This window comes from Neomonachus schauinslandi, chromosome 15 (assembly GCF_002201575.2).
Source record: "Neomonachus schauinslandi chromosome 15, ASM220157v2, whole genome shotgun sequence".
Lineage (NCBI taxonomy): Eukaryota > Metazoa > Chordata > Mammalia > Carnivora > Phocidae > Neomonachus > Neomonachus schauinslandi.
This window is the reverse complement of record NC_058417.1, coordinates 42,879,122-42,906,845: the sequence shown is the minus strand read 5'-3', so window position 1 is coordinate 42,906,845 and position 27,724 is coordinate 42,879,122. Positions and strand designations below refer to the sequence as shown.

At 43.3% G+C, this 27,724-nt stretch overlaps 1 protein-coding gene across 1 annotated transcript; it reads right to left on the bottom strand.

The window, feature by feature from the left end:
- Positions 1-230: 230 nt before the first annotated feature.
- On the bottom strand, positions 231-18,402 carry LOC110570375 (ADP-ribosylation factor 2). Its single transcript, XM_021678385.1, has 5 exons — positions 18,354-18,402; positions 15,565-15,731; positions 9,505-9,615; positions 4,439-4,563; positions 231-2,080 (listed from the first exon to the last, which is right to left on the bottom strand). Exons 2-5 carry the CDS (start codon positions 15,710-15,712, stop codon positions 1,919-1,921), a joined length of 546 nt encoding a protein of 181 aa, XP_021534060.1. The 5' UTR covers positions 15,713-15,731; positions 18,354-18,402; the 3' UTR covers positions 231-1,918.
- Positions 18,403-27,724: the final 9,322 nt, after the last annotated feature.

Below are 27,724 nucleotides of genomic sequence, written 5' to 3'. Positions count from 1 at the left end.
GGCTCAGGTCATGATCCCAGGGTCCGGGGATCGAGCCCTGCATCGGGCTCCCTGCTCAACGGGAAGCCTGCTTCTCCCTCTCCCACTCCCCCTGCTTGTGTTCCTGCTGTCGCTATCTCTCTGTCAAATAAATAAATAAAACCTTAAAAAAAAAAAAAAAAGATGGAGGGGAAAAGGAATTCTAAAGTCATTCAAGACATTGAGAAGCACATGGCTGTCCTCTCCTCCTTCCAAAGCAAGTTCTTTATTGTCCAACCAATCAACAATTGTTTAATGAGGCCTAGCACTGTACTAGGTACACTGTACTAAGTATAAATACAAAAGTGTAAGACACAGCCCTGCCAATTTGAGGCATACAACCTACATATTTCTCAGGAATTACTCCATGGTTAAAAACTAAATCTGGACTTGGATGCCAGTATTGCAATGAACATTCTTTCAAGTCAATATTTTAAAGAAAAACATTACACCCCACATGTATCATGGTATGAAACTTTTTCCTAGTAATACCAACTTCATTATCATCAATAAACAAGGTTTACTTTTGTTAAAATTCACCTTACATTCCCCTCCTCTGTAATTTAAATAAACATTTTTCTTGAAAAAGGAATTTTCAAAGGTGAACTAGGGGAAGCGTGTAGGTACACATTTGGCTGACAGCTGTTTGCGCAAACGAGCTCTAGGCTACCGTGTGAAACCGAGCTCATCCCAGGCCATTTCTATGAATATTCTGAAGACAACATAAAGCAAGTCTCCACATAGGACGTTATTGCCACCCAGAAGAGGGAGTCAGCACCGTGGAGAGCGGTCAGGATTAGACATTTTTCATAGCAAAATTTAGCACCAACTCAGGGGCAATAACAGGGGTTGCCGGGAATTTCGTCTCCAAAATGAACCTCTCGATCCTCTCTCACTCTCAGAACTCACAGGTGTGTGGTCCTGGGAACAGAAACTAACCAAAACCGCAAGTCGAACGGAGACAACTGAACCTGGTGACGATTCCATCCCAGGAGTGAACCTCCTGCTTCGAGCATAGAACATTCAGCAGAGCAGAGAAGTGGGAGCAGCAGTCTCAGGAGTCTGAAACCCGAGGTGGTGATACAAGGACACAAACACGACCCTCACCTCCCTTCCAACCCTCAGCTCGCTTCCGTAACCCAGCCCTTCGCTTGACTGTGTGGCCCCAGTGAAGAGTCTTGGCCTCACACTGGGTTACTTAACCCAAACGGTCTCCATTTGGCTTATAAGAGGCAAACAGGGGAAGGAACTAGCATGAGGGAAGGCCTGGATGATTTTCTAGTGTTAATGGAGTCTTGATACTCTAATGAAAAAGATCTCGAGTTCCTTTAAATAAAGCACATTAAACCAGGAAGAACGTAACTTAAGGGAAAAGTTCAAAGCTGAACTTCAACCCTGCAGCAAGCAGGAGTCTTTTTTTCTTGAGGATCGTTTGCTTTAAAGCACTGAAAAGTGAGTTGCTAGCTCTGGCAGTGATGGGGAAGAACGACAGGCCCTTCCTCTTTTACAAAAGGCCACCAAAGTCTAACAGGACCCCAGGCAGGCAGAGCCGCCAGACCCAGGACGGCACAGCTCCACTCGGGCCCCACGCCAGCTCTCCTCCTCCTGCCCACCCCCAGGGCCTTTAGGAAGGTGGTGCGCCAGGAAAGCCCTATGGACCCCTCCATCACCTCCTAAGCTGACCCTCGAAACTCCTGAAATGGAAGGTAGCATTTAAAGTGTAACACTGGTTTTTCTTCAAATGTAAGCCTGGTTTTCTTATAGCACGTCTAAGGCACGGTGTGAGAACGCTGCTCCCACTCCCAGCCACACACCCATCCTCGGCTCCTCACACGCACACACGCACACAGAAGAGGCCAGCTGACTTTGCCACAATGCATGGGGAATGGAGCGCTTCCGATCACTTCTGCGTTTTGAGCTGGTTGGAGAGCCAGTCCAGGCCTTCGTAAAGCCCATCTCCACTGGTGGCACAAGTGGCCTGAATGTACCAGTTTCTCTGGCGGAGGGAATGTAAGCCGAGCTTGTCTGTTATTTCTGCTGCGTTCATCGCATTGGGAAGATCCTTGAAAAAGCAAATTCAAAAAAAAAAAAAGTCAGTTTATAATGATGCATTTGTATAATGAAATACGCTCTTCTCCCAAAACTTTAGTCACAGTCTTAGCTCAGCTGATCCTCAATTTCTCTCTCTCTCTGACCTCCCAACTCCACATCAGGAAAACCCACTGGCTCTGCCATGAAAACAGATGCAGGATCGGACCACTTCTCGCCACCTCCATGGCTACCCACCCGATCCCACCGCCGTTTCTAACTTGGGGTACGGACAAAACTTCTGAATTGGTCTCCTTGCTTGTGTGCTTGTTCCCTTCAGGTCTATGTTCAAGCCAGTGAAAGTCAGAGCAAGTCATTCTTTCAAAACTCTGCAGCAGATCCATCTCTTTCAGGGGGAAGAACTGGAGTCCTCCCGGTGGTCTGCAAGGCCCTCGGGACCCGAGGCCCCAGGACCCCTCCCTAATTGTCCTGCTTCATCTTTTCAAATGCAGCACTCACCACACGTTACTGTACTATAAAACTGACTTATTTCCTATGTTGATGACTTATTATCTGTCTCCAACTAGAACGCAAGTTTTACAAGAGCAGGAATTTCTATCTTGTCCTCTGATATATTCCAAGTTCCTAGAACCGTGCCTGGCACATACTAAGGTATATCTAGAGATACTGATATGGAATGACATCAAAATATGCTAAGTGAAAAAGCAGGTGGATCTCCAGAAAGTAAATATGAATACAATCATATAACTGCTTATACAGGCATAGAAAGTTGTATCTCTGAAAAAGGACAGAAGAAATTTAACAATATTATTTTACTCTGAAGAGTGAGGCAAGAATATTTCACTTGGTATTCTAAACTGCTGCCAGATTTACGCCATGAGCATGTTCTGCTTTTATAATTAAAAAGAACAAGTGTAGGGCGCCTGGGTGGCTCAGTTGGTTGGGCGACTGCCTTCAGCTCGGGTCATGATCCTGGAGTCCCGGGATCGAGTCCCGCATCGGGCTCCCTGCTCAGCGGGGAGTCTGCTTCTCCCTCTCCCGCTCCCCCCTCTTGTGCTCTTTCTCTCTCTCACTCTCTCTCTCAAATAAATAAGTAAAATCTTTAAAAAAAAAAAAACAAGTGTAATTATCTTTTTGAAAGTCCATTATGTTCACGAGTAAAATTCAGGACTGGCATCGAACCTAACGGTAGGGTAAACACTAAGCGAATGACGGTCCAGCCACCATTTAAAATCATGTTTACAGGGATGCCTGGGTAGCTCAGTTGGTCCCGATCAGCTTATGTCTTGATCTCAGAACAGGGTCATGAGTTCAAGCCCTGCATTTGGCTCATGCTGGGTGTGGAGCCTATTTAAAAAATATAATAATGAAATAAAATAAAATAAAATATAAAACAAAATCATGTTTACAAAGAGCTGGAGGGCAAGAGAAAATGCCTTCGATAAATCTGAAGTGACAAAACAGGAGGCGGCCCTGTCAGAAGAGCATGAGCTCAATCGCGTAACGAATGTATTCATGAAGGAGAAAGTGGAAGGAAACACATCACTACCTGACTGAAATCATCTCAGGCTGGTGCATTCCACAACTCTACCTCATTCCATGATGCTACCTTCTTTTCCCAGCTTCATTCCTCTTTGAATCCCAAGACAGGACGGCTCTACACTTGGCCTTCCTCCCACTCTTCCTTTACTGCTTTCCACTACATTTATGTAAAAGCCCCTTCTCTTCCTTGACAACAGACCCTATATGATGCAACCATCTCCGCCCTCACCACCCCCGCCCCCTCTGTTCCAGCTGCATTGGCAGCCGTGCTTTTCCTAGCCCCACTCGGCTCCCTTCCTGCTGGCCTTCAGGTCTGCTCAGACGTCATCTCATCATGGAGGCATTCTGGCCCTTTCCCACTTCCAGCCTGCCCCCTTCCTCTACCACACTTCCAGCAGACACATTACATATTTCTTACTGACTGACTCTCCTGCCACTAGAATGGAAACTCCATGAACACAGGGATTTTTGTCTATCTTGCTGCTCGCTACTATGTCACCAATACCTAAACCAATGCCTGGATCTTAGTAGATGCTCAATTCATGTTTGTTGAGTGAATGAACAGAAGACATAAGCTAAAAAGGAGGAGGAGGGGGGGCGCTTGGCTGGCTTAGTCGGTAGGACATGCTACTCTTGATCTCAGGGTTGTGAGTTCAAGCCCCATGTTGGGCCTAGAGCTTACTTAAAAAAAAAAAAAAAAGGAGGTGGAGGGAAAGGTTATGGTAGGGGCTAGAGAGAGGGAGGCAGACATCTAATTTAAATATCTGTATTTTTAAGTGAATATCTGGCAGCAATTTCGGTCCCAGTACTCAGAAAGCCAATAATATACCTGTTTATTTACAAACACCAATAAGACTGCATCTCTGAGCTCATCTTCTGCTAACATTCTCGTTAATTCTTCTCGGGCTTCATTGATTCGCTCTCTGTCATTACTGTCGACCACAAAAATCAGACCTGGAAAGAAATCAGAAGCATGATGGTGATCCGAATCTGGAAAGGACAAGAGGCTTCTATGTCCTTACAGCTTCTCCCGACTTAGGCGTATGGTTTCACTGAAAGCAATCAGCTAAGGAAGGACATGTACTCTCCAGAGTTAAGAGAGCCTGCCGCACACACACTGCACCAGCAGCATCCAGCAGGTATCTGAAGGGAGGGAGTCTTGTGCCCCTAACCTGTCAAGTCTGGCCCAACTCCAGGAAGCTGGTGTCGGGAAAGCTTTGCAGGACCCCATACTAGACAGCATCGGAGAAATCCCCAGGAAGCAAGAGTCTAAGCCAAGCCGGCTGCCCCCTGCAACCTGGCTGCTACCACACTGGATGGAGGGAGCAGTGGGGCAAGACGATCTCCAGAGCATTCCACAGGGGGAAATCCAACATACACACAAATACAGAACAGGGAAGACCCTCTCAGCAGTACTCCCTGAGGCAATAATGATAGTAAGAACCAGGTGGTTAGCTGACAATAAGCCCTCTGTGCGACAAAAATGTGAGCAGCTGCCAGAACTAATTTGCTCCCAGGCTGTATCAAGAGCAGTGATGGCAGCTCAGTTTCTAGGACATGAGCAAGAAAAAGCCTTCTCCATCATCCGACAATCAGAACATCCTGCGACTATTACGTGGTCGCTGCTGGACCCCACACTCTAAAACACAGGCAAACTGGAAGGATTCAAAGACTAGGATGGCAAAGGAACGAGATACCATGTCAGATGAAAAAGAACTGATATACTAGGGATATTTTATCAAGAGAAAAGACTCATTGGAGGGACTGACAGCTATCTTTACATATCTAAAGAGCTATGCCATAAAGACAGGTTCAACTTGTTTCATGTAGCTCTAATTGTACATTTACGCATTCCCCTACCTGCTGTCTGCCCCAGGGCTGACTGGTCACCCTCCCACTTCCTGGTGGGTTCAGCCAATAGGAAGAGCCCTGGCTGTACATTTATATACTTTTCTATCTTTTGGAATTTTGAACCATATACATGTATTGCCATTTAACGAATTAAAATAACTGAACCTACAATCAAGGAGAAAAATCTTTCCAAGTGAGAACTAACAGACCATTTTATGCACTCTCTATAATATAATCAACTAAGAAATCAAATAAACAGTTCAAATTTCAATCTATACAAGTGAGTCTAAGTGAACACACAGTTAAGTGTCTTAATGGAGAGATAAAAGCTATCATTAAGTCTGTCATACTCAATACTGATGAAAAAATTTTAAATTAAAAAAGACCGCTTGACCTTTGAGAAGCTGGCAGGAGAAACAGGGGCAGCATCCAAGGCTACTCCTGGCTGAGATGTCTGAACCCATCACAGAGAGCAAATCCATTCTTCAAACAGTCCCCATTTGTAGTTTCACGAAGAGTCTAACTGGCCACCCTAGGGCCCTAGATCATAGCCAGGTGGCCGCCATCAGAGCAAGTTACTGAAGTTCCATAAAATTGGGCTTGTTATGAATAGAAGATTGAAAACAAAAAGGCATTTCAATTTGGTGCCTGAATGTGACTCTACATCGAGCAGGCAAAAGGACTCCTGCCAGAGAATGAGGAAGTAAAACCTCTCACAATTTGGGTTTGGTGACGGTTAATTTTACGTGTCAACTTGACCAGGGCCACGGGGTGCCCAGACATTTGGTCAAACGTTATTCTGGGTGTGTCTGTGAGGGTGTTTCTAGCTGAAGTTAATAACATTTAAATCAGTAGACTGAGTAAAGCAGACTGTCTTTCCCAGCATGGGGCGGCGGGGGGAGGGTGTGCTCTCCAATCCACTGAAGGCCTGAAAAGAGCACAAGAGGAGTGAAGTCTCTGCCTGACCATCCTGGACCTGGTCTTCTGCCCTTGGACTGGATCTTCCACCTTTGGCTCTCCCGGTTCCCCTGCTTGCCAAATGTAGATCCTGGGACTGCTCAGGCTCTATAACCATGTGAGCCAATTCCTCATAATTAATCTGGTATACATATATATGTATATATATATATCTCCATCCATCCTATTGGTTCTGTTTTCTCTGGAGAACCCAGACTAATAAAGGCTCCTATCTGAGTGCCTACCTTCCAACCACAGAACTAAGCATTTTACAAAATCATTCTCATTTAAGCCAAATGATCCAACACAGCAGGTACTACCTCCATTTTAAAGATAAGGAAACAGAGAGAAAAGACAAACTTTCCCAAGGTTTCATAGCAGAGCTGTGGTTCAAACCCATGCTTTCTCATTTTATTAAGTAATAAGGAACTGCGACAGTTTGGCCAAAATGGCAAGCGCCAAGCCAAGATAAACACTCCGGGTATCTAAAGTACTGTCTGCAGTGGACTGAAACACAAAGATAGAAAAATCTAAGAGTCATCATGGAAGTTGCTAGGGTATCAAGTTGTTTGTCTGAAGATCAATAAAGGGAAAGAATTAAACACTTTTTCTGCCTTTGTTACATACACTGTATTTCAGAGAAACCAAGAATTTGATGAAGGAATTCTTTGTTTAGAAGGATTTCAGCTGGGCGCCTGGGTGGCTCAGATGGTTGAGCGTCTGCCTTCGGCTCAGGTCATGATCCCAGCGTCCTGGGATCGAGTCCCGCATGGGGCTCCCTGCTCCTTGGGAGCCTGCTTCTCCCTTTGCCTCTCTCTCTGTCTCTCATGAATAAATAAATAAAATCTTTAAAAAAAAAAAAAAGGATTTCAGCTAACAAATACAGATGAAATGACAAGATCTAGAAAAATCACCGTTCTGTACCTCTGATGAAATAACAGATCTAGGTAATAGTGTTCCATGAATGCTAAAATCAGTAGGTGAAAGGCAACTTTATTTTGGGAGAATTAGGCTGATACCATCCGAACCCACCCAGCATCCCTAAAAGTGTGACGGCCAAACTTCTGTGTTAGGATGTGATACAAGAGGAATCCTTAGCACCACTTGTGAGGTATTCTTGCCGCCAAAATGAACCATAATCAAGCCTCTAGAACCACCGTTTTACAAGATATCCCAAGACAAACAAGTAATACTATAATAATCAGCCAAATCCAGAATGTGGGATAAACATCTAACAAGAACAATGGCGCAGAAACAAAGCGTTGGGAGAGGATCTGTTGTAGAATAAGAGACTAAAGGGACAGAACAATGAAATGCAATGTCTGAACTTTGGTTCCTGATGCAGACAAATCCAATGTGGAAAAGACATATTTGATACAACTGGAGAAACTCAATTAAGGACTGGGTACTTGGCATGAAAGAATATTGATTTTGGGGGTGTGATTATGGCATGGAGATTATGTGCAGAAAAAAAGGCTTTACCAGTTTGAAATGAAAACTGAAGGAAATATATATATGAGCAAAAAGGCCTCATTTATCATGTCTGGGATTTGCTAGAACATACTGTGGGCAAAACGTTGGTAACTGTAGAAGCTGGGCAACAGGCACAAGGGGGTTCATTATGTATCCTCTCTCCTTGTATTTGTTTTGAATTTTCTACTAACAAAAGTTAAAAAAAAAAAAAAGATAAATGCACTATTTTGAGGAAAAATAACCAAATCCAGAGACAAGAACCACAAACCGAACGAAGTGCTGAAACAATGATCTAAAATGTAAAGGGCCAGCCGGCGTGGGCACTGGGTCTGACAAGACCAACGAACACAAGTGTTCACTAAGGAATGCATGCGATGCAAACACCACCAGTCATGGAATCTTCAAAATTAAGATTCCAAACAAGTTCTAAAGGAAGCATGGAGATACCATCTGGTTATGATGCTACAAGAAAATCAGGGTACAAAAACTAGGTGAACAGTTTATGGGTATTTTGAGAGGCAATATTCTCTAAGGTAGCATTGATCCAACACAAAATCCATGGAAACAAACCTCAAGTAGATTGACAAGGGAGTGGACCCATTAAAACCGCACTTTTATTTTATTTTATTTTTTAAAGATTTATTTATTTATTTGAGAGAGCGAGAATGAGAGAGAGTACATGAGAGGGGGGAGGGTCAGAGGGAGAAGCAGGCTCCTCGCTGAACAGGGATCCCGATGCGGGACTCGATCCCGGGACTCCAGGATCATGACCTGAGCCGAAGGCAGTTGCTTAACCAACTGAGCCACCCAGGCGCCCTAAAACTGCACTTTTAAAAAACCAACGATAAGGGGGCACCTGGGAGGCTCAGTCGGGAGGCTCAGTCAGTTAAGCGTCTGCCTTCAGCTCAGGTCATGATCCCAGGGTCCTGGGACCAAGTCCCGCACTGGGCTCCTTGCTCAGCAGGGACCCTGCTTCTCCCTCTGCCTGCTGCTCTCCCTGCTTGTGCTAGCTCTACCTGACAAATAAATAAATAAAATATTTAAAAAATAATAATAATAATCATAAATAAATAAATAAAAACCCAGAAACTAGTGATAAGGAAATAAGGTAATGATCTGGTATACGCGTGTTGATTCACGCACTTCTAGAATAGCAGGGCAGCAGGGAGGGACCGTGGCCACACAAGATGCTGGTATTTGGGGTTCCAGCCAGGCTTGTTCATCTCTTTCTCACCAGTGGCATGATTTTTAGATATTCTCAATGAGTATAAAAGGGTATACTAAACTAAAATTCTCCAAAACCTGGTATTTCGTCTGAGACACATACAACTCTCAATTAACCAAAAGACAAAATTCATCAGGATAGCCATTTTTTAACTAGTCTGCATTAAAAGCAATTTTCTATGTAGGGCATTAATGCCCAAGTACTTTTTCTAGGAAGGCAGGGACCATTTTCCAAAAAGAAACCTCCCCAGTAAGTGTAAGTGGGTCATCAGAAGAGAAGGAATGACTGACAGGCCAAATAAAGCAGAACACAAAGTTTTGCTTCAAGCATCCATCTTTAGACACATTTAATACAAATGGGTCTAAGGCCATAGACTGGACAATCTTTACCTTGGGTGTTCTGGAAATAATGTCGCCACAAAGGTCTGATTTTGTCCTGGCCACCAACATCCCAGACCGTGAAGCTGATATTTTTATATTCTACTGTTTCCACATTGAAGCCTAAATTGGGAAGATGAAGAAAAATTTTAATGAAGACTTGTTGAACAATTCAAATGAATTTCAGCTAATATTTGGACACTACTTTTAATTTACAAAGCAACTTGCTAGTCACAGATCTTTAGCTCACAGGGGGCACCTGGCTGGCTCAGCCTCATCAAGAGTTGCATCTCAATGAGTTGAGATGCAACTCTTGATCTCGGGGTCTTGAGTTCAAGCCCCACATTGCGCTTACTTAAAAAAAAAAAAAGAAAGAAAGAAAGAAAGAAAGATCTATAGCTTACAAAACAGACTATGTTAGTCAGCTCTGCTCTTCTATTCATCATGACCGGTGTCTCCAACCTTCTCTACTCTCTCCAACCTCACACGTCCCCTCTTTCTCCCAGATCTTACAGCGTACTTCAGAGCAAACAGAAGCCATTAATGAGACTGACTTCCACCTCCCACCACACAGCGTAGAAACCGACCTACATCTGTACCCATACTTTTTTCTCTCCCTCTTAGAAGAGAAGGGGGCATCTATCCAATGCTGATCCCATCCACCCATACAGTCTGGACCTCTCCGAAGTCTCCAACCTATTCTCAGCCTGCTTAAGTCTTCACATCTTTCAAAAAAGCCCTTCCTTGACTCTGCATCTTCACTTGCTATATCACCCTCTATTTTCCCCATCAAAGCCAAACTTCTCTAAGAAGCTTAGTTACATTCACTGCACCCATTGTGTCACCTCTCACCCAAGAACACCTTCTGCTTCACCATGTTACATAGCTGACCTTGCCAAGGTGAGCAACGATCACGTCAATAAATCCAACAGATGCTCTTCAGTTCTTGCATAACTTGATTTTATATCTGACACTACTGCTCATTCCCTTCTTGAAACTCTTCCCTGGTTTCCCATTTTCATTGTATTTCTATGGCTGAACCTTCTTGGTCTACTCAGTGAGCTCAACCACATTTGACTGATTCTTAAGTGATGGAGTTCCTATGATTCTGTCCTGCCCCATTCATTCTCCTCTTTCCACAGCCCCAAGAGGTAATCTCATTCACTCATGGGGCTTCATTACCACCTTTGTGCCAACAACTCTCAAATTTACATTACCCCATCCCAGATCTCCTAAGCCTCAGGCTCATAATCTAAACTTCTATCCAACATCTTTGATTAGATGTCTCAAAGCCTCCAATAAGGCATTATGTCAAAACTGAACATAAGATCCCCACCCCTCTAGGGGTGCCTAGGTGGCTCAGTTGGTTGAATGTCTGACTCTTGATCTCAGCTCAGGTTTTGATCTCAGGGTCATGAGTTCAAGCCCCACATTTTGCTCCAAGCTGGGAAAGGAGCTACTTAAAAACAAACAAACAAAAAAAGATCCCTGCCCCTCCTCTACTAGTTACCCCTGTACTGACTTCATCCCGCAAGCCGGAAATCTGGGAGGCATCCCTGACACTCCCAACACTCTCACCCCTAAACATCTCATTATCAAATCTTATCAATTCAACCTCCTAAATATCTAATGGTCACCCTAACCCAAGAGACAGTAGCCTCAATTATTGAAGCGACCTAACTATCTGCAGCTACTCTTCCTCTCTCCATCCACTTACCATTTTCCAATCAAAACTCTCAAAACACATTATGTGGTCATATCACTTCGCTACACATTTATGCTTGACTGAAATATTTAAAATAAGGGAAAAAAAACTAATCTCTCCTTGTTTCCCACACCCAAATCCCAAACATGACTGTCAAGGTCCACCACAACCTGGGCCTGCTCACTTTCGATATCTCACTGAGTCATGCCTTGTTTTAGCGAGGGGCACTCACTACATTGCAGCAATCTCAATTCTTGCTAAATAAATGTATAAATTCAATGCCATTCTAATCCTAAAGTGATGAGGGAAGGGAGGTAGGGTAGGAAACTTAGCAAAATGATCTTAAATGTAACCTGGAAAAATAAGCAAGTAAACATAACCAGGAACTCTCTGAAAACAGACAAATTATTTTTAAAGATATTATCAAAACTCAGTAACACGTGAAATAATTAAGTTCAAATGACTACAACAGGGAGTTGCCCAGAAAAACACACATACACCCATGAAAACTTAGTATATGATAAAGAAGGCATTTAATATCAACATGGAGGGGGCACCTGGGTGGCTCAGTCAGTTAAGCGTCCGACTCGATTTCAGCTCAGGTCATGCTCGGGGTTATGCGATCAAGCCCCGTGCTGGGCTCCACAATCAGTGCAGAGTCAGCTTGTCCCTTTCCCTCCCTTGTACATTCTCTCTCTCTCAAATAAATAAACAAAATCTTAAAAAAAAAAAATTGGTAAATTTGACTACCTAAAATTCTATATGGCAAAACACAGAAAAAATGAGGTTGAAAGACAATTGACTAGAAAACTAACACATGACAAGAGTTGTTTCTGACCCATGATGTCCTCCTTCAAATTGTTAAGAGACATATAAACATGCCAACAAAAAGAAAAAAAACAGTAGAACCAAATTAAAATCAAGTCATAGACTGGAGTGCCTGGCTGGCTCAGCTGGTAGAGCACACGACTCTTAATCTCAGGGTTGTGAGTTCAAGCCCCACATTGGGCATGGAGATGACTTAAAAAATAAATAAGGGCCACCCAGCGTGAATTCAAGCCCCACACTGGGCACGGAGACTACTTAAAAAATAAATAAATAAGGGGCACCCGTGTGGTTCAGTTGGTTAAGCGTCCGACTCTTGATTTCTGCTCAGGTTGTGATCTCAGGGTTGTGGGATTAAGCCTCACATTGGGCTCTGTGCTCAGCGGGAAGTCTGCTTGAGATTCTCTCTCCCCCTTTTGCTATTCCTCCCCTGTCATGTGCACACATGCTCTCTCTCAAATAAATAAGTAAAAGCTTAAAAACTAAATAAATAAATAAAATTGAGTACAGAACAAATACAAATGGCCAATGGATGTTTGAATATATTCACTTACAGTAAAAGAAATTCCAATAAAAATCAGTGGTTTTTTTTCCCTCCCCATCAGATTGGCAAATTCCCTGGATATGAACACTTTTTAATGGTTGGTGACACAACTTTTTTGGAGAGAAGTTTGGCAATGTGTACCCACATTTTAAATGTATGTAAGGGTTTTTTGGGGTTTTTTTTAGGTAAATTCTGTGCCCCATGTGGGGCTTGAATTTACGACCCCAAGATCAAGAGTCACATGCTCTATGGACTGAGCCAGCCATGTGCCCCTAAATGTACATTAGGTTTTTCTGTTTTGGTTTGGTTTATTTACTTATTTCTGAGAGAGAGAGAGAGAGAGAACAAGCAGGGGGGAGCAGCAGGCAGAGGGAGAAGGAGGCTCCCCGCTGAGCTAGGAGCCCTACGTGGGACTCAATCCCAGGACCCCAGGATCACGACCCGAGCGGAAGGTAGACGTTTAACCAACTGAGCCACCCAGGCATCCCTAAATGTACATTACTTTTAACAATTCTTCCTCCAGAAATTACTACAAGGAGTAAAGTTCATGTTTGCAAAAAAAGAACCACTGTAAATAACTGAATCAACCGTCAATGGAAATTTATTAAAAATACAGTCATATAATGGAATACTATCCAGTTATTAAAACTTGATGTTGATGTTAATCTGTATCGGTTGTTATTTAAGCCCCGAAACATAGTGACTTAGAATAATGAACCCAACAATTCTGTGGGTTTCTTGGGCTTCCCCCTGTAGTTACATCCAGCTATGGAGTCCCTCGAGCAGTGGACTGGCCCATCTCTCTCCAGGTGGTCTTTTCATTTTTGAGCATCCTCTTACAGTGGTGGCAATGTTCCAAAAGTACAAGCCTCAAGGCACAAGCACTTATTCATTCAATCTTTGAATTACATTTACTGATGTTCCCTTGGCCAAAGCAAGCCATGTGGCCAAGCTCAGCATCACTGTAGAAGGGGATTGCACAAGAGGGTGGATACTGAGGGGGATGATTCACTGGGGGCCATTAGTTTCACAATCTACAAGACTGGTATCCCATTCATTCACCAAATATTTACTGGACAGCTACTATGTGCCAGGCATTCTGCCAGGGGCTTGGGAACAATGGTGAAAATGACAGACATGGTTCCTGCCCTTATCTACACACCGCTGGAAGGAAGAGAAGTGGGCAAGCAATGGCAAATGTGTTGAGAATTTTTTTTGTTGTTGTTTTGTTTTGTTTTTAAGATTTTATTTGACAGAGAGAGACACAGTGAGAGAGGGAACACAAGCAGGGGGAGTGGGAGAGGGAGAAGCAGGCTTCCCCCTGAGCGGGGAGCCCGATGCGGGGCTCGATCCCAGGACCCTGGGATCATGACCTGAGCTGAAGGCAGACGCTTAACGACTGAGCCACCCAGGTGATCCTGTGTTGAGAATTATTAAGAAGTTCCGGTTACTATGGAAACTTTTAACAGGGGAAAACCAGTCCAGACTATCAGGAAAGGTGTCCCTGATAAATAATGTTTAAACTAAGACCAAAAGAATGAGCTGGTGTTACCTACATAAAAGGGGAGGAAGCTAAGGAAAAAGGCAGGAAAGCATTCCACAGAGAGGAAATAATATAGAAAGAGATCCAAACACACTGTTTAATGCAAAGTTTGAAAACAGAATGCATATGATTTTACAAAGATATTCACCAAAATCTTAACAGTAGTGTTTTTTAACAATTGTTTATGTTTTGCTGTATGTCTAACATTATGGAAGCATGAATAATTTTTATAATTGGAGAAAACCAAGCAATTACGCTATTTTCATTTTGGACTAATAACATTTTTTAAATTGTGGGTGTGAACGTTTTCTCCATCTGGTTTCCTCCTTCTCCAAATGTTGTAATCTCTGAAACTACTGCCCAAGTTGGAAGTTGATCATTTGGTTCCTGTGACTAATCCAACATTCTGAACACTACTGACTTAACATGCCATCCCGTGGGGCCTATTCTCACTCAGGAGTTTGGATCTAGAGGCAGTTTTTAAGGCAAAGATTAAGTCCTATCCAACCTGCCTTTGTGAAATCCTCAAATGGCCCACAAAACACAGTGCTGGTTCACAGAAATAACTCCACTGCCAGGTTCTCCTCCAGCACTAGAACAAAGCAGATTCTTCAGCTGGACACCAACTCAAGTAATTGGCTTGAGCCAGAGTGAAGGAAATCACACTGCATCTTTAAACCCTAGGAACATACTTCCTGTGGACATGCTTCCACTTAGAAAGGCCAGCTGGAAGGAAGATGGGCTGAAGAGGCAACAGCAGATTCCCAGCTCCCATCTCAGGCTTAGGCTGGGACACACACTAATTGAGTGGAATAGAGGGCATAACTGCCCTCCCTGGTTGTCTGTTTAAGCTTTTATTTTTAAGTAATCTCTACACCCAAAGTGGGGCTCTAACTCAAAACCCCGAGATCAAGAGTCGCAAGCTCTGGGGCACCTAGGTGGCTCAGTCAGTTAAGCATCGGAATCTTGGTTTCAGCTCAGGTTGTGATCTTGGGGTCCTGAGATGCCCTGCGTTGGGCTCCGCACTCAGTGTGAAGTCGGCTTGGGTTTCTCTTCCTTTCCCTCTGCTCTTCCCCAACAAAGCTAGCTCACTCTCGCTCTCTCTCTAGAATAAATAAATCTTAAAAAAGAGTCGCAAGCTCTACCAACTGGGCCAGCCAGGGACCCCTGCGCCCTCCCCGTTTTAATCATTATCTTTTTCTTTTTTGCCAAGCAGATAAGGTTAATTGTGCTTATCCTAAACGTGTCCCTCTGATTGCCCCATAAACCTAGCAATGGTCCTAGAGGTGCCAGGGAGCAATTAGGAAATTCTGTATTACCTAGTTTGGGCCTCAAAAAGTTTACGCTCTTGGGGCAGACAAGGTTTTCAGAAAGAAGTATTCAATAATATAAAAGGCATGTAAATGTGTAACATACTAACTTGTAAACTGGTCTCATCACAGGCCGTGAACATACCTATTGTAGGGATGGTAGTCACAATCTCTCCCAGTTTCAATTTATACAAGATGGTGGTTTTTCCAGCTGCATCCAAACCCACCATAAGAATCCGCATCTCTTTTTTCCCAAATAGACTCTTAAACAGTTTTTCAAAAACGTTCCCCATTGTGACTGAATTCTGTTACCTGAATGAAAAGAAAGGCAAGTCAAGTAATTGTTCTTTACAGAGATATAGAAACACCATACATAAAACACAAGGCTCTATTAGAGGTTACTCCTCGTAAAAAATTTAAACAATTTTAAGTATAATTTGGCCAAGAAAGAGTAGTGTGTCTTGTTTTTAAGGGAAATTCAACTAAGCCTTTTGATGCCTTGCCAGAAAATTCTTTTCCACTGCAGCATCCAAGTGGGTAAGTGGAAACACAGTCTCAAAGCTACCACTATGGCAGCAGGCTTTAGTCAGCCTAAGTATGGAAGCAGTGCCAACACAAATACATCTAAACTCTCTTGAAATGAGAACTCAAGCAGAGAACCAGTTTATTTAACGGGATGTGAAGCGAAGTCCTTAAGGCAGGTTAAATATCAGTATCTCTTAGAAATTTAGTTGTTGCCTTTGGCTAGCAAACAGCATCAACACCCAGAAAAGAACCTAAAACAATTTCGGAGGGGAGGAAATACAGCATTGTGACACCACACTGCTAACAGAGAAACTGACTAGGGCAAGAGCTGAGGAGATCCCATAGCATCCAGTGTTGACCATCACCTGACTCTCAACCAATTTCTGTTAACTTTTTATTGAAATGTAAATTCCATACAGATAAAAACACACATGATAACCAAACAGCTCAATGAAATGTCATGAACCCATCAAAATGATTACCAGCAACCCAGATCTCCTTGTCTCCCATCCCAGTCATTACCTCCCAAAAGTCACTATATTGACTTCTAACAGCATAAGTGTTCAATATTTTAAAGAAAGGCAATAGTAACTGGCGCCTGAGTGGCTCAGTTGGTTAAGCGACTGCCTTCAGCTCAGGTCATGATCCTGGAGTCCCAGGATGGATTCCCGCCTCGGGCTCCCTGCTCAGCGGGGTCCCCCTCTCACGTGCTCGCTCTCATTCTCTCAAATAAATAAAATCTTTAAAAAAAAAAAAAAAGAAAAGAAAGGCAATAAAGACAGACTAGCTTTGCAGAAATTTATTCTAGTCTTTTAACACATCAGCCTATTTGAAGTGTGAGCCTGACATTCTAAAGACTTAAAAGTAGTCCTATGTCTGCACCTCCAAGCTCCTGAAAGTCTACAAAGATTCTTCAAAAATAAAAAAAAAAAGTCCTTGTTCCAAAGACTATGATTTTCCTTTTAAACTGCTAACCAGGGACGCCTGGGTGGCTCAGCCGGTTATGTGCCAGACTCTTGATTTCAGCTCAGGTCATGATCTCAGGGTGATGAGATCCAGCCTGTCATTGGGCTCCGCGCTGGGCGTAGAGCCTGCTTAAGATTCTCTCTCCCTCCCCAAAATAAATAAAATAAACTGCTAACCAAAGAAAAACTTTACTCCCTGGCAGAACAGAGGGAAAATGCAACAAGGACAGCCAACCTCTCATTCATCTGGACCCTAGTGATCTCAAACGGGAGGTCACCAAATTCCAGAAGCCCCACGTCTGAAATTCAGCGGTTTCCCACGGTGGCTTAATATGGACGATGTCCAAGCATACACCATTCCATTCTACGACCAGAGAAAAGCAGAGCATTTGTCCCATATATAAATGAAGTAAAAGTGAACTGCTACAACCAAAGAATGATGAATGGTTTTTTTTTTTTAAAGATTTATTTATTTTTATTTGAGAGAGAGAATGAGAGAGAGCGAGTACATGAGAAGGGGGAGGGTCAGAGGGAGAAGCAGACTCCCTGCCGAGCAGGGAGCCCGATGCGGGACTCGATCCCGGGACTCCAGGATCATGACCTGAGCCGAAGGCAGTCGCTTAACCAACTGAGCCACCCAGGCGCCCCGAATGATGAATGTTTTAACCATTCATAGTAGGTCTGTATGTAAAGTATATAAACGTCCGGAGCACTGCAGCAGTCAAAATCTTTTTGGGCAACAAAACTAGAGATGCCTTGTCTTTGTTTCCGAAAAAAGACAAAGCGCATAGATGAGAAAAACTATAAGGAATGTGCTAGAAGTGGAAGGGGGAGTACTTCCCACTTAGATGTCCTTTGAGTCAAATACTCCTGCTCGATTCTCCCTCCCAACTATACACAGTACACCACCTAGGTTTTTCCCTGCTGCTTCTCTCTTCCTCTTCTTCCCACTCATCTGCCAGAGGTGCCCAAATCCCGCTGAGCCTGTGGACACCCTCTGGGGAAAAACGTCCCTGACCCTGGCGCCTCTTCGGCCCGCTCACCCTTCCCTGCCACAAGCACCAACTATCCATCAGGGAGGAACGGCGGCGAGACCCCCAGGGCACTAACCGGAGCGGGTGGCCAAGGGGGCGTGCGCGGCGGGCGGGCGGGGGGGCACGCGCGCCGGGTCCTCGGGAAGAGCCCCGAACGCCTTTTCTGCCCGCCCGCCAAGCCGCTCCCCCTCGAGGTGCCGGCCCTCGAGAGAGCGGAGGACCACGGGTGCACGCGCCAAGCTTCCCTGGAATCCCGACAGCGCCGGCCCCACAGAAAGTGGAGAAGAGGCAGGGAGCCCAACCCCTTTCCGCAGGCCAACCGCCACTCTCTGGTTTCCCGCCCGCTGATGGTGCGGAAAATCAGCCAGGACTTAAGTGCTGCCGCCCCTTCTCCCCAGCCCGCGACTCACCTGCCGCCGCACTCAGCACCGTTAGCCACACCACTGCCTTTCGGATTTCGGCTCCCTCTGCAAAATGGCGACTGGCGCGGAGGCGGGAACCACAACCAACCAATCATCCACCGCCTCTTGGGGCTTTCGTACCAATGACCTCGAAGTTCCGTGAGTGACGATATGTCTGGCCAATGCAAAGGACAATTAGAGCCTGGTCGGGAGGAGGCCCGCCCCTCGCGACCTAGGCGACGGCACGAAGCTCTGAAAATGCCGGGTTCATCTTCCAATGACAGCTCCCCGCGTCCCGACGAGACACTCCCACACGCCCCGCCCCAATGCCGTACGCGACCAATCAGAAAAGTCAAAGGATTTCCGATTTGCTCCGCCAATCAACTCGGAAAAATCCCTAGGATTGAACAAACCCCGGGAGCTTTCGAACCAACCGGGTGGGGGCATGTGGGCGGGGCCGAGTTCCTAGAGATACTTAAGGAAATTTGCCGCGATTGAGCTAAAAGTAGAAACTAGTTTGGGGCGGTGACCTGTATGGGGAATACCCAGACGTTGACACAGAAGTGAGGCTTAAGGAACGTTTCCTGCTCAGGCTGAAGCTAAATTGCAGCCCTGCCTCTAAACAGATTTTCAACAGTTGAGTAAGATACAAGCCACCTGCACCGTTCAGATGTCCAGTATCACAGCCCTCTGGATAACCCAGACCCCTTAAACTCGGTTAGCCAACTTGGTTAGCTAAAAAGGTAACCAACTCCTGCAAATAGTACTTGACATAATCAGAAAGATGAACACCGATTGAACACATACCATGTGCCATGAACTATGTCAAGGACTTTACCTGCATGACCATAATGCCTTGTGAGTTAGAAACTATAATTTCCATTCTACCAAGAGGAAAAGTAAGTAGCCGAACAGAGGTAAAAGCTTAGGTCTTAATCTCTTTACCACATACTTTCTTTCCCAGTCACAGTGATTGTATATATGACAGTAAATATATAAGAGGTTTTTCTATGTGACTCCTTAAAAAGTGTTTTTCTGACTATAAAAAAGTTATAGAAAGTCACTTTTTAAAAAAAGATCTTATTTATTTGAGGGAGAAAGAGAGAGAGAACAATCAGGAGGAGCTTCAGAGGGAAAAGGAGAAGCAGGGAGCGAGAGGTGGGGTTCTATCCCAGGACCCCAGGATCATGACCTGAGCTGAAGACAGATGCCCAACCAACTGAGCCACCCAGGCGCCCCTACAAAGTCACTTCTTAAAATACATGAAAAATGGCATTCCTCACCAGAGTGTGGACGAAAAAGAAGAGGGGGAAGAGAAAAAAAAAAAAATCACCCATCATTCTATCATTTAGAGGCAATCACTGTTACAGTTCAGACTATGAATACATGAAATTTTGGTTTTTTTCCAGTAAACATTTTAATTTGAGCATTTTCCACATTACTTAGCATTTAAACATTTCTGAAAACTGTGTGATACTCCGTTATATGGATATACCCTGATTTATTTAATCACTTTCATGGAGTTCAACATTTAGATTGTTTTTAAGTTTTTCTATATGAGTAATGTTTCAGTGAACTTTTTTTTTTCCCCTGCATTCCTGGCTATTTTTTTTCCTCAGGAAAATCCCCAGAAGTGGACTCACCACCGCCAAATTGTTTTCTGAGTAGACTATGCAAATGTATATTCCCATCCCAAAATGTACATTTTCCCATTCACTTGGTAATGTACATTTGTACATTTCCCATTGCCAAGTGAAAACAGTGCTTACTTCATCATTTGGTAAGCTCTTTTTAATGTATTTTGTTTGCTAATTTGATAACCAAAGAAAAAAAAAGTATCTCATGTTGGTTTCATTTTCATTTCATTTCTTTGATTACTTATTTGTCCCCAAATGTTTACTAGTATTTTTATTTCATCTACTACAAATGATCTATTCATGTCCTTCTGCTGACTTCCAAGTCAAAGATGCAAAACTGTTTCGCCAGTAATTATGAAGGCTGCTTAAATGGATTCATCATAACCTGAAAAAAGGATGAAATAGCAAGGAAAAGATTTTTCCTACCACTGTTTGTACTCTACAGAAGGAATGTTGGAGCTGATAATAATGGGGCTTCATCCCTCCACCTCGATGACCTGAGAATGTGCATTATTTTCCCAAGATCTGCATCATGATGCCTATGAATAAAACAAAGTCCCCGCCCACATGGCACTCAATTGTTGAAGGATTACAGCCATATATAGATACACATATTCACACAGAGACATGTTTATATATACATATATATACACACACATTTATGTTTTATATGTTTATATGTATAAAACATATATGTATAAGACATACATATAAACATATAAAATGTTTTTTAAGATGTTATTTTTTTAAGTAATCTCTACACCCAACACGGGGCTCGAACTCACAACCCCAAGATCAAGAGTCGCATGCTCTTCCAACTGAGCCAGCCAGGCACCCATCATATATTTTTTAATAATAATATGCATGGGGAATGTATGGGAGAGGGGCTAGAAGAAAACAGGTCTAACTTACTAATGATTGTATTCAGGAGACAGGGTTGTGATTTTTTTCTTCAAGTGATTGAGAGAAAATACTAATTTCATAATGCAAAACTCAACTTTTTTTTTTTTTTAAACAAAACCCACAATTAGGAAGAAGGTTTAATTGAAATCATGGTAACTGTTCAGGGAAGTTTTATTAAGCTCAATTGTGGTGACTCAATAAATGAATTGCGTATGGTGATGTTGATTGAGTGGGGTTTTTTCCTTAATAGAAAACATTTCTTGGGGCACCTAAGTGGCTGTTGGTTAGGCATCCGACTCTTGGTTTCAGCTTAGGTCATGATCTCAGGGTCATGGGAGGGAACCCTGTGTCTCAGGCTCCTCACTCAGCAGGGAGTCTGCTGAGGATTCTCTCTCTCCCTCTCCCTTTGCCCCTCCCCACCGCCACGCACGCTCACATGCTCTCTCAAATAAGTAAATGAATCTTTAAAAAAAAGAGAGAGAGAAGAGAAAACATTTCTTATCAATATAATGTTATTTGTACAGCATGGCAAGTAGAGCTCTGGGGAGAAACAGAGATCATTTCACCCCGAGAAACATCTCATTTGGAGATAGCTTTCTTTCTCTAAGTTAGACTTTAAAATCAGCTAATAGGGTTACTAGTATTATAGTACTCTTGGTAGTGGTAGTTAGTATCTGTGTAACTGCTAAATCAGATACTGACCGTGTTAGGTACTGTATGATAATCATCTCATCTAATTCTCACATGAAAACATTTAAGTTTAGAGTGTCTAAATGTCACACTGTAAACCCATACCACCCTCCCCCAAGTAAACTTATCCCTCTATTCTTTTTTTTTTTTTAACTTAAGTAATCTCTATGCCCAACATGGGGCCTGAACTCATGACCCCAAGATCAAGAATCGCATGGTCTACTAACTGAGCCAGCCAGGCACCCCTTTATCCCTCTATCCTGGTCACACTTCTGCTCAAGAGATGTCTTCTTCTCTAGGAGCCCTACTTTACATGTTCCTTGCCCTAGAAACAGCCCTCCAGAAACCATAGACACAACCTTCACTTTTTCTCAGAAGCCCTCCTGAGAACCATAGCAGATAACGAGTATTGTCATGACCAGTGAGCTGTGGTTTGTGGGCCTTTAGTATCTTAAGATTTCAGGCAACTCAGCCTTTCCCAGGAAACTCGGACTTCCTTTTCACAAGATGCATAAAAGCTCATCAGACCAGGGGCGCCTGGGTGGCTCAGTTGGTTAAGCAACTGCCTTCGGCTCAGGTCATGATTCTGGAGTCCCGGGATCAAGTCCCACATCGGGCTCCCTGCTCAGCAGGGAGTCTGCTTCTCCCTCTGGCCCTCCCCTTCTCGTGCTCTCGGTCTCCCATTCTCTCTCTCAGATAAATAAATAAAACCTTAAAAAGCTCATCAGACCAATATCTGAATAATCCCTCTCCAAAGAACTGCAAGCAGCTCTCTGGACCCACAATGTTAATATGCAGGGTTAGGCAGCCTGGCAAGCGCTTTGGGACTCGCACTAAAGGATCATCTGGTTTCTATAGCAACATTCATTCCTTTCCACGGAGGATTCTATCATCTCTCCTGCCCACTCAGACTTTGCAGAATGAATTGATTTTTGTGACTATAGGTGTTTGTCCTTGATCTTCCAAAGAGAAAAGACATATTCATCAAAACAAAAAACACAGAAACACCAACAATAAAAAACCTGACTGCAGCTAAAACGCTGCATTGCATCAGCCTGTCTTCCTTTCTTTAAAAAATTCCATACCCTTTCTCCATTTTGCTCCCTTCCCTAGCCTTATCCACTGTTTTGGGAAAATAGTTTTCTCCAACAGAAAACAAACAGATGGTGACTCCATTTTCCTAAAACTGGCTACCATGGGGTTGTAAAATGAAGTTTTGAACAAGGCTCCCTTAAGCCTGGGCTTAGGGCATGGGTGGCTGACCTGTGGGTTATGATTGGAGGGGCAAAGTAAGGATCATTATCCACATAAAGCTCCCTAGACAGATGTCACAATCTCTGAAATTCCACCAGTAGCAATTTGTTTCTTTAGGTTAGGCATTGCTCTCCCCAGCAATATTCTCTTAAATTGTATATTCTTCTGAGAAGTGTAATATATGAGGTTGCTAATGCTCAAAGAACTTGGGAAAGAGAGGAGGTGTTGCAGTGTAAAAGGGGCTCTGGGGACCACTTTTATTGCTCCACAATGACATCTTCTACAAGAGGGGCGGTGCCAGTCCTTGTCACTCACATACACAGGACCACTGGAGGATGATTTCCAACATTTACAATGCAGTGGTGAATTCACTGCATAGACCTGTTCCCTGAAACACCTGCATGCAGTCTTGCTGGAAGATGTTTGAAACCCACACCGTGAAGTGACTAAAACACCTCTCTGTTCCCAGCACCATTTGTTTAACCTAGAGTTTCCACAGACAAAAGGTAGTTTTCTTCTGGGTAAGGTGGCAAGAACCAAAAAGCTGTATTGCTTTGTTAAATAAACTAGACGACACTGGTTCAGTTTACTTCTACATAGGTTACTGTTGCCTTCACTCTTCAAAACACAGAAGAAATTTTTCCCCCAGTTAAATTCTTACCCAACTGTTACAAGCAAAATAACTCTGTAACCGGAGAGTTATTCAGCCCCATTCCAATGGAGCTCTTACTAAGTGATGTTTAATGGGCCATAATTTGAACATAGAATTATATCCATGCAGTCTTCAAGTCTTTGAATCAGGCCTCCACCTATAAATGTTGGTTACCCATGAGGGAGGAACAGGTGATATTAAGTTTTACTATGTGGAAGCCTGGAATACCTTTGTTGTCATTGACAGGAAATTGAGTGTATTAGGGTTCTCCAGAGAAACAGAATCAATAGGGTGTATTGTATAAATATCTGTATAAAATAAAAAGATTTATTTAAGAAATTAACTCTTGCAATTGTGGAGGCTTGAGGAGTTCAAAAATTTGATGAGGCAGGCTGGCAAGCTGGAGAGTCAAGAAAGATTTAGGGGCGCCTGGGTGCTCAGTCATTAAGTGTCTGCCTTCGGCTCAGGTCATGATCTCAGGGTCCTGGGATCAAGCCCCGCATCAGGCTCCCTGCTCAGCGGGAAGCCTGCTTCTCCCTCTCACACTCCCCCTGTTTGTGTTCCCTCTCTCGCTGTGTCTCTCTCTGTCAAATAAATAAATAAAATCTTAAAAAAAAAAAAAAAAGAAAGATTTGCAGTTCCAATCCAAAGGCAGTGTGCTAGGAAACCAGGAAGATGTGATTTTGCAGATGAAGTCAGAAGGCAGTCTGCTGGAAAATTTCCTGTTGCTCCCAAGAGATCAGCCTTTTATTTAATTCAGGCCTTCAACTGATTAGATGAGGCCCACCCACATTATGGAGAGTATCTACTGGACTCAAAATCCATGGATTTACTTTTTTTAATTTTTAAAAAAAAATTTTATTTTTATTTATATATTTGACACAGAGAGACACAGCGAGAGAGGGAACAGAAGCACGGGGAGTGGGAGAGGGAGAAGCAGGCTTCCTGCTCTGATCGATGTGGGGCTCGATCCCAGGGCCCCAGGATCATGACCTGAGCTGAAGGCAGATGCTTAACGACTGAGCCACCCAGGCGCCCCAAAATCCATGGATTTAAATGTAAATCTTTTTTTAAATTTTATTTTATTATGTTATGTTAATCACCATACATCATTAGTTTTTGATGTAGTGTTCCATGATTCATTGTTTGTGTATAACACCCAGTGCTCCATGCAATACGTGCCCTCTTTAATACCCATCACCAGGCTAACCCATCCCTCCACCCCCCTCCCCTCTAGAACCCTCAGTTTGTTTCTCAGAGTCCATAGTCTCATGGTTCATCTCCCCCTCTGATTCCCCCCCTTCATTTTTCCCTTCCTACTATCTTCTTCTTCTTCTTCCTTTTTTTTTTTTTAACATATAATGTATTATTTGTTTCAGAGGTACAGGTCTGGGATTCATCAGTAAATCTCGTCTAAAAATATCCTCATGGAAACATCCAGTGTAATGTTTGACCAAGGATCTGGGCACTGTGACCCAGCCAAATTGACACATAACATTAACCATCACACTGGGTCACACAGTGGCCATGTTAACAAGAACTGATCTTGATCAAACCCTTACCACCACCACCCCCATTCCTCACTGTTATTTATCCTAGATACTGCTATATCTAATTCATTATTATGTCATGATCTTTTGTCCTTTCATTTGAGGTATCTAATACCCCTTTCCTCTCTGTCTCTATCCCTAGTCTCACCTCATCCACCTCCTGCCTCGCTAAAAAGCCTTGCAGCCCTTAGAAAATTATGTTAGTCATTTACACGTCAGGATAAATTTAGGGTCTCCTGGCTGGCTCATTCAGTAGGGCATGTGACTCTTGATCTTGGGGTTGTGAGTTTGAGCCCCATGTTGGGCATCGAGATTACTTTAAAAAAATAGGGTAAATCTAAATCATTGTTAGCTGTCTTACCTACTTTCTCATTGTAAAAGAAAAGCATATTAAAAAGATTTCAGGATCAATGAAGAGCTGAGGGAGGTATTTTTTTGAGGAAGGGAAAGAAAAAGAAATTGACAAACAAATGAAGACAAAGAGGGACAGCCAGATTTTGCAGAAGACGGAAACCAGATAAACTCCAGGGGTCTAGATGATTCATGGTCTTTTCAAGGTGTCACCATTGCAGTAAATCAGCTCTCACTGTTTTCTATCTTCCTCAGAATAGTCAAGGTTGCAGTTGCTTGGGAGAGAACCATCTGATTAATTGAGCTTGGGTTCTGTGTTCCCTCCTGGGCCAGGGGATGGCAGGGCACCTTGTCTGACAGTTTCCAAGCTGCATGAGCTGGAGGAACTGTGGCCAGAAAAAGGGGTGAGGATTTGGGGCAGCAAACTATTTATTCTCTATAGACCATCACTATCACTGTAAGAATTGCTCAAAGGTAATGCAGAAACAGCTCCACTATTTCTAAGATAACCTTGAATATCAGAGTAAGGCACAGATGGGAGGCACAGACACTGTGACAGCCTGGACCAATGTCTCAGAATCCTTCTGCTCCAGATGGATACTAAGCACCTTAAGGGCAAGAGCTCATATCTACCTAGTTTCTTTGGTAGACAGACCTGTAGGACTGTGTATGTGATGCTACTGAATTTATACCACTTGTGAGATGCTACAGAGGTTGGCTTATCATGGGAATACGTGCTCTAAACAGACACATTGGAACTTCTCCAGCAAGCCTATCTTTCCTAGGTGGTAAGTATTCCTCCCTGTTGGAGAGATTAAACATTTTCCCTTGCAATCTATTTTACCTAGTAACAAACCAGTGTAAATATATTTGCATTATTCTCTGGCCTTGAAAATAATGTCAGGTCATTGGACTGAGAACCAATACCATCTTCTGGATCTGTTTGGTAAATCTCTTTGATTTACAGATTCAAATTCAAAGTATCAAAAAATTTAAGACACAACCATTAAGCTCACCTAATTATACCTCTCACTTTGCAAACAAGGAAACTGGGGCTCAGAGAGGTTGAAATATGGCAAATGAATAGGCAGAGCAAGAAAAGGGACAAGAACCTACACCTCCAGGCTCCCCAATTCATTCTCATTGTTTTGTAGCTTTTGCAAGTTAATAGATCAGAGTTCAATTAGTTCTGTTTTCCTGATAAACTCTGATCCACTGATTTAGTTAACATCTGATTTGTCCAATAAAGCAATGTGGTTCTCAGGCACAGCGTCAGAGTTTATAAAACTGGCCTGATTTTGTTTCTTCTGTCCCTGGCCCGCCTTCAGGTCACTTATTGATTTTTATTCTCAATCTTAAACTGCTAAGCATGCCCAGCTCTTCTAATTTTTTCCTTTGCTCATGTTGGAAAAACTATTTTTTCCTAATCAGCTGTGAGAAGTTAAAGATAAAAAATCCTGTTGTTTCTCGTTGTCTTGTGTAAATACGGAGAGAAATACAAGCTATCAGCGGCAGGGGCAATAAAAGCATCAGGGAATCTGCTAAGCAGAATTTCTCTTCTTGCAGGGTCCTGCTGCCGTTATTATTTATTCTAATTATTATTATCCTCTATTCTGAGACTCCAGTGAGGAAATAGGATAGTAGAAACATCGAGGTAAAAAACGGAACGAATTTTGGGCATATTTCATTCAAATTCCGCCGTGTTCTCTAAACTGAAACAATACTGGGGAATTATACTTTTAAAAACATTACCTTTATAAATAAATACACTTAATAATGAAATAAAAAATGTAGAAAATAAAGGTATAGCAACAATCACAATTCACTTTTAAATTTGAAGAAAATACTGAGTTTTCCAGGCTACATTTAAGCTAAATATAAATGCCAACGTTGGTAATTTCCAGGAGCTAGGTACAAGCCTGCCCACAAAGAAAAGCTTGAATTCACGCAGAACCTGAATTCAGAACCAACTCTGGGCAGGCCAGTACCCGCGCCGGGCGCTCTTAGGCACATTTTCACATTTCAGTGAGTCTGGAAGCAGAAAGTTAAAAGGCTGAGAGAGGCCATTACTGGGCAAGCAGCAGCGGGCAAAAAGAAGCAGGGCTAAGGGATTAAAACATCAAAGGCCTTGCTACAAAGTCCGGCGCAACCGGCCAGCTGTGACAAGATTCGCAAAAGAAGCCCTTGAGAAAGTTGCTGGCGCACAGGAACGCTGCAAAAATACAAAGTCACAGCACCCGCAACTACCGCTCAAAATGGCGCCGCCGCCCCGCCCGCTCCTTGGCGGCCGCGCGCGCGGCCTCACGGCGGCTACGCGCCTGCGCGAGGGCGGGCGGCGGGCGC